Here is a 7,113-nt window from a genome sequence, read left to right as displayed (position 1 = left end):
CGGTATAATTGTAATTACTTCTAAAGACATAAAATGATGATATTATAACGACAGGAGGTCAATATTTTCTTCCTTTAAAATCCGAGGATGAATTCTAAAATAATAATGAGTCAAATAAATAAAAAATAAAAAAAACAATAAAAATAACAAGCGGCGTTGATTCGATGGACGTGAAGAATTGATAAGTAATAACACTGATAGGAGGAGGGGCGGGGGAGGGGGGGCGGCGGCCGCATCCCATAATAACCCCATTATCAGCCTCATCAATGATGTAATGAAAGCAAACAGTGTGAAAATCGGCGGTAAACAGTTGGATCCGCGTCTCCTGATGGATCCGCTGTCTCCTCCACCGGAGTGGGAAAGAGGAGGGGAGTGGGTGGATGGGGGGGGCGTGGGGGGGGAGTGGGCGTGTCCGTGGGTCCGCGTCCAGCTCCCCTCAGCCAATGGCGGCCCGTCACAGGGGACTCACGTGGCCGCGGCGCTCTTAAAAACCTCCGGCGCCTGACTTTTCCTCAAGTTCCATTTTCGGACCACTTCCTGCCTCCTTTCCTCGCTTCCTTCCTCCACGCTCCCGGTTCCGGTTCCGGTACCACAGCGGTGTCTATTTAACCCGTCTCACCTCGTGGGTTCTTCTCCTCCTCCCCGTCACGGACTTCGGACTCTCCTGAAAAGCTGCGTGGGTTTTTTTTTTTCTTCTTCTTTTCGTTCTTCCTGGTCGCGCCCGGCAGAATGCGCCTCCTCTTCCTCCGAGGAAGCCGCGCCGCGGCGGCCGCCCCGCTCTCCTCCGGGCTCCGTCCCTGTCCGTGGTGCTGAAGCCGCCTGCTCTTCCTCCTCCTCCTCTTCCTCACTGTGATTACTTCCTCCGACGGCGGCGGAGCTTCGTGACGCCCGGGGCCGAAGGAGGGAGTACCCCCCTCCGGGACTCCCGTGTCCGAGGAAGGAACCACCGGACAGCCACCTCCACTTCTTCTTCTTCTTCTTCGTCTTCCCTGGAAGTAGCGGATGATCCGTGTTTCCCTCGTAACCTCCGGGAGCCTCCACCCCCCCCCCCTTCCCCCAGGGACCCCCCTCCCTACACACACACACACACACACACACACACACACACCCTCCATGGTGGTGTGAGGAGGCCCGGCTCCGCGCGATGGAGGCGTCCGCCAACGGCTCCAGCTTCGGCATCGACTCGCTGCTGTCCCCACCGGCCCGGCAGCCCGGGCCCCAAGGCGGACGCGCTGGCGGCGGAGGCCCGCTCCCCTCCGGGGGGGCCCCGGTCCCCGCCGGGGGGCCCCCGGTCCCCTCCGGGAGGGGGCCGCTCCCCCGCCGGGGGGCTTCAGCCCGCGCTCGGACGCCCGAAAGCGGCTGCTCGTCGCCGCCGTCGCCGCGCCGGGAGTGCGCGGACGAGCCGGCGCAGCGGGCCCGCCCACGGACACGGACACGGACACGTGCACGGGCACGGCGCGGGGCTGCTCTTGCCGCCGCACGTCCAACACGCGCAGCTGTCGGCCGGCGCGCAGCCGCGCACGGTCACGTCCTCGTTCCTCATCCGGGACATCCTGGCGGACTGCAAGCCCGCTGGCCGCCTGCGCGCCTTACTCCAGCAACGGGCAGCCCACGCAGGACGCGGGGGCGCTGGCCGCCAAGATCGCGGACGACTTCATGGACAAAATCCACAGCAACTCGTCCTCGGACAGCGAGTATAAAGGTCAGCGCGCACACACGCACACGCACACGCACACGCACAGACCAAACACACACTGACTCTGACCGCAGCCCCTTCAAGTGGGAACGTTTATTAGAAGAAGAACCAGATCAACATAGTTGGACCCTCATATTTAGGAAATAACACGGATTAAATCATCACTCAAAAATAAACTAAACTTATATTTGAAATTGAATTACAACATCAAAGTATATATATTTATTATAAAAGACGCTGCATTATTCTACTGTGATTTTCTTTTATAAATATTGTGCTATTATTATTTCTTGAACGCACATAAATATGAGAACAGATTTAGTTACATTTCGGAAGCTGGAAAATAAAACTTGAGACAAATAAATGAAATGAAATGACGTGAAATAAATTTACAAACTCCGATATTTGATCACTAATCAAAATAATCGATCTGCTGCGGGGGGGATTTATATTCAATACTCATTTATCGATGATGGATAAACAGATCGATAGATTTTTATTATCATCATTAGTATTATTATTATCAATTCGCTTTCACGGTGCTGGCGCGTCGGAGTAGGAGACGTGCGCGTGTGTGTGCGTGTGTGTGTGCGCTGATTGACTGCGGGAGCCGCGGGGGCCTCAACGGAGCCTTTGATTTCCACGCATCCGCCTCCTGTCGTTTTTAATGCGTGCGCGTGTGCATGTGTGTGTGTGTGTGTGTATGTGTGTGTGTGTGTGGGGGGGGGGGTGATGCAATTTGTCCCTCGCGCTAATCAGATTTGTCTCCGCGCGCGGGGCCGCGCGCCTTCTTGATTTCCACGCGTTTGTGAAGTTTTTCCCGCGGCCGGCGGCGGCGGCAACGGCCTTCCCCCCGTGGCTCAATTAGGAGGATTATTGTGCTGCTGCACACACACACACACACACACTCACCCCCACACACACACACACACACACACACTTTTCCTTTCTTTTTGGTGCGTGTGTGCGCCCTGACGTTACTTGGTGTGGAGCGTACGTGTGTGTGTGTGTGTGTGTGTGTGTATGTGTGTGTGTATGTGTGTGTGTGTGTGTGTGTGTATGTGTCAAGGAACAGCCTTGAAAACACCAGAACCGAAGTTAGTTTAATTTCTCTTAAAAAAGATTATTATATCTATATTTTATCCAAACAATTTAGGGCCCAATCAGACGTCGCCTTCAGGGCACACGCACATGTCGGCTGGGACGCGCACACGCACATTCGTCACCAGGAGTGTGTGTGTGTGTGTGTGTGTGTGTGTGTGTGTGTGTGTGTTTCAGCGCTCCGGAGGGAGAAAAAATGAAAAACTAAAAAAAGTTGTCCCGTCCAAAAAAGACGGCTCACAACGACACGCGTTCACGTTGGACGCGTGCGCGCGCTGACGAGACATGGAGATTTTCGTGGTTAAAACAAAACAAAAACAAAAAAAAAAGGGAATTCAACTCGCACCTTCTCGCGCGGTTTGGGAGCAAAATTATAAAAAAGGCCGGAAAAAGACGAGAGGGGGGGGGGGCTGTCCGAACCGGAAGCCGGAAGTTAAAAAAATGTCCTTATTGGAGGCAAAGGTCAAAGGGTAAGAGTTAATAGAGAAATAATAATAATGATGATAATAATAATAATAACAATAACAACAAAAACAACTATAATAATATTAATAATAATAATAATGATGATGATAATGGTAATAATAATGATGATGATAATAATAATAATAATAATAATACTAATAATAATAACAATAATAATAATAATAATAACAATAATAATAACACAGGTGGGACTTTGATTTATTTCCAGCGGAACGAAATGAAAAAGTTAGGTTTTGAGAAGCGGCCTTCTTCTTCCGCTTGTAACGGCTGTGTGTGTGTGTGTGTGTGTGTGTGTGCGCGCAGTGAAGGAGGAGGGGGACCGGGAGATCTCCAGCAGCAGGGACAGCCCGCAGGTCCGCCTCAAGAAGCCCCGCAAGGCCCGGACCGCCTTCACCGACCACCAGCTGGCGCAGCTGGAGCGCAGCTTCGAGCGGCAGAAGTACCTGAGCGTGCAGGACCGCATGGAGCTCGCGGCCTCCCTCAACCTCACCGACACGCAGGTGAAGACCTGGTACCAGAACCGGAGGTGAGCGCCGGGATGGATGCGGGGGGTGCGGGGGTTGCGGGGGCAGCCCGGGATCAACTGGGGATGAAAATAAAAATAGAAAATAAGAAACAGACGCGGGATAAGATGCGATCAGCGATCGATGGAGAAAGCGATCGATCGGTCGCCGAGGTTGATCTTTGAGATTTTCTCTTTTTAAAAAGAGATATTTCACTTCTTTATCGCGGGACGATGGAAGCCGCGTTCTTTTTATTTAATTCTATTTACATTCCTTTCTGTTTCTTTTTCCCCTTCCCGCCGCCCGATATTTTCAAATTCCTCCATTTCTTCCGAAGCGGATTTTTTTTTTTTTAATTTTATCTCTCTTGTCAAATAATAACCCTTCTCCTGACTGGACCGTTACCTCGGGTTTCTCACCCACGCGGATTGATATGAAACCGACCCCCGGGCCCGTGAATAATGCATGTTTGCATGTGTGCGTGATCAATAATTCACGCTCGGCACCGCGTCCACGCGGTTTACCCCGACGATGAATTATTCACCCGCAAACCCGACGTGGTCTGAGACCGTGCGTGTGCGTGTGTGTGTTTGCAGGACGAAGTGGAAGCGGCAGACGGCGGTGGGACTGGAGCTCCTGGCGGAGGCCGGAAATTACTCCGCGCTGCAGCGGATGTTCCCGTCGCCGTACTTCTACCCGCAGAGCCTGGTGTCGAACCTGGACCCGGGCGCGGCCCTCTACCTGTACCGGGGCCCCTCGGCGCCGCCCCCCGCCCTGCAGCGGCCCCTGGTCCCGCGGATCCTGCTGCACGGCCTGCAGGGCGCCGGAGAGCCGCCGCCGCCGCCGCCGCCACCGCCGCCGCCGCTCCCACCGATGTCCGGTGTGCTTCCGCGGCCGGCGCAGCAGCGGTGAACCCCCACCCCACGACCCCCCTCACACACACACACACACACACACACACACACGCATACACACCTCTGCACGCACGCCCGGGACTCGAACCTCGAACTGGCACACGGAGCAGCGGCGGGAGGCCGGGACGGAGCCCCGCGACCGGAAGACTTTTCTTTGCAACTTGTTTTTTTTTTTTTTTTTTTTTTGGACACGAGCTTTATTTATCCTTTATTTATTTCCATCCGGATGCAAAACCGCTCACTTCCGGTATTTATTGCAACTCGTTTTCAGGACCCCCCCTCCCTCCACTGAAGATTATTATCATTATTATTATTATTATTATTATTATTATCATTATTGCAACAGCCCCCCGCTACACGCCCCCCCCACCTTCCGCTTGTAAATGATTGATTTGTCACGCGCCGTGGAAGAGGAGGGTCCGCGCACTCGGATCTGTAAATAAGAATATTTTGCATTTTATTCAGAAAAAAAAGGGACTTCAATTTTCAAGTCTTCTTTTTTTGTGGGGGGGTGGGAGAGGGTGGGGGGGTCCGGACAGATTAGCGGGGGGGGGGGGACAGTTTTCTGCGCTGGGTGAGGAAGAGGAGGAGGCCGGCGGAGAAATAAATCTATCGAAATGATTTTAGTTGATTTGATTCGTCTGAGATTATTTATTAAAAAAAAAGAGGGGGGGCGGTTTTTATGAGGGGGGGATTTTTTTTTATTTTTGTAACTTCCGGTCGGATAATCCTCTCGATGTTCCCGAACAGACTTTGAATCCGTGATTTACCCCCCACCCCCTCTTTGGTGAAATGTATATTGCAAATATCGAACTTTGTGGAGTGACCCCCGTCTATTTCCTGGATAGCTTCTATTTATTTTTTTTCTTTTCGAAAAAAAAAAGAACATTTTATAATTTAATTTATTATTCTTCTTCTTTTGAATCTCCCACCCCTCCAGCCAAACCCCCTCCTCCTCCTCCCCGACAATTCGTGAAGTTCGTTTTTTCTTGATGGGGGGGGGGATTCACCGCGAAATAAATACAAAAAAAGAAGAAGAAGAAGAAGAGGGAAAAAGAAAGGCGGTGATTTGATGTAAAAGAGAAATACTTTTATAAATGTGGAAAATAAAAAGTCTTTGATTTAAATCTTTTGGACTTAAAGCTGTTTCCGGTTTCGAGCCGCACTTCCGGTGTCCGAAGCGGAAGTCGGTCAGTGAAAGTCACCGTTTTGTAGTTTTCTGGCTTTTTCTTGTGACGCGTTCCAGAAGCCGCCTTTAAGCGGGAATGAACAGGTGAATTTACACGGGTTGGGATCCGAAAGACGGCGGTAAGAACACACACACACACACACACACACACACACACACACACACACACACACACACACACACACTTTGGACGAATTATTTTGTTTTTTGGAGGAGGGCAGCGCTGGACGTTCGTTATATTTCTACTCATTATAAAATCCGGATGAGAGTTTAATTTTTTTTTTTTGCATATGTGTGTGTGTGTGTGTGTGTGTGTGTGTGTGTGTGTGAGCGCGGGATGAAATATTGATGTCGCGCAGCGGCGATTGTTTAAGTGGCCTAAATGATGCCATTTTGGAAATTGATTGCTCCTTCCTTCCTTCCTTCCTTCCTTCCTTCCTTCTTTCCTTCCTCCGTCTCTCCGCCGCCAACCGGGCCCGCAACAGCTGGCGACCGCGCAGGCTGCGGGTCTGTGCGGGTCTCAGCGCGGGGACAGCTGGTCAGCGGCTCTCCGCCCCCCCACTTTACCCCCCATTATCCCCCCCCCCTCCTGCTGGAGCGGCCTCGGCCTGTCGGATGTGAACGATTAGACAAAAGACTTTAATAGCTTTTAATTGAAAGTCGATCATGTCTGTGATAGCCCCCCCCACGCCCCCCCCCACCTCCCGTGTCCCGTCCACGCACGGCACCTGTTATCCGGGGCCTCCACTTAGCGGCGGAGCCGCGGCGTGAAATATCAGACTGACGGCCCGACAACTGGCGCGTTTATGATGCGGAAAATTGCATTAAAAATAGAGAGGATGAGTGTGTGTGGGGGGAGTGGGGACCCCCACACACCCCACGATCACCCCACGACCCCCCCGGACTGAAAACACTGGGCCGGAGATCATTAGAGCTCCATCACGACCATCCGTGACCGATTCACAAAACGACCCGCCTTTTGTGAGGAGCAGGGTTATTCTTGCAAAGTGCACGGCTGATTATCACCCCCCGTGCGTGTGAATGCGCGTGTGTGATCCTCGTTGGGTGACTTTAAGCCCACGCCCCCCCCCCACGCCCCCCCCCCTTCTTTGCATGTGAAAGGCTGGCGGTAAATCCCAGCGGCTCTCAGCGAGGATTGTCCCCGGCGCGGGGTTAATGAAGTGCGGATGCAGCTCAGCGAGGGCCCGCAGGAGAGGAAGAGGA

At 52.5% G+C, this 7,113-nt stretch overlaps 1 protein-coding gene across 1 annotated transcript; it reads left to right on the top strand.

The window, feature by feature from the left end:
* The first annotated feature begins 1,144 nt into the window (after window positions 1-1,144).
* Window positions 1,145-4,984, top strand: barhl1b (BarH-like homeobox 1b). Its single transcript, XM_086170079.1, is given in 5 exon segments — window positions 1,145-1,195; window positions 1,197-1,568; window positions 1,570-1,702; window positions 3,587-3,809; window positions 4,383-4,984. Coding segments are annotated over 5 exon segments (1,095 nt in total). The 3' UTR covers window positions 4,699-4,984.
* Window positions 4,985-7,113: the final 2,129 nt, after the last annotated feature.

This window comes from Fistularia commersonii, chromosome 23, assembly GCF_037954325.1.
Source record: "Fistularia commersonii isolate RoL2024-O1a breed Wild chromosome 23, RoL_Fcom_v1.0, whole genome shotgun sequence".
NCBI classification, from domain to species: Eukaryota; Metazoa; Chordata; class Actinopteri; order Syngnathiformes; family Fistulariidae; genus Fistularia; species Fistularia commersonii.
Note: the sequence above shows the minus strand (reverse complement) of the source record. Positions and strands in the feature narration are given on the sequence as shown.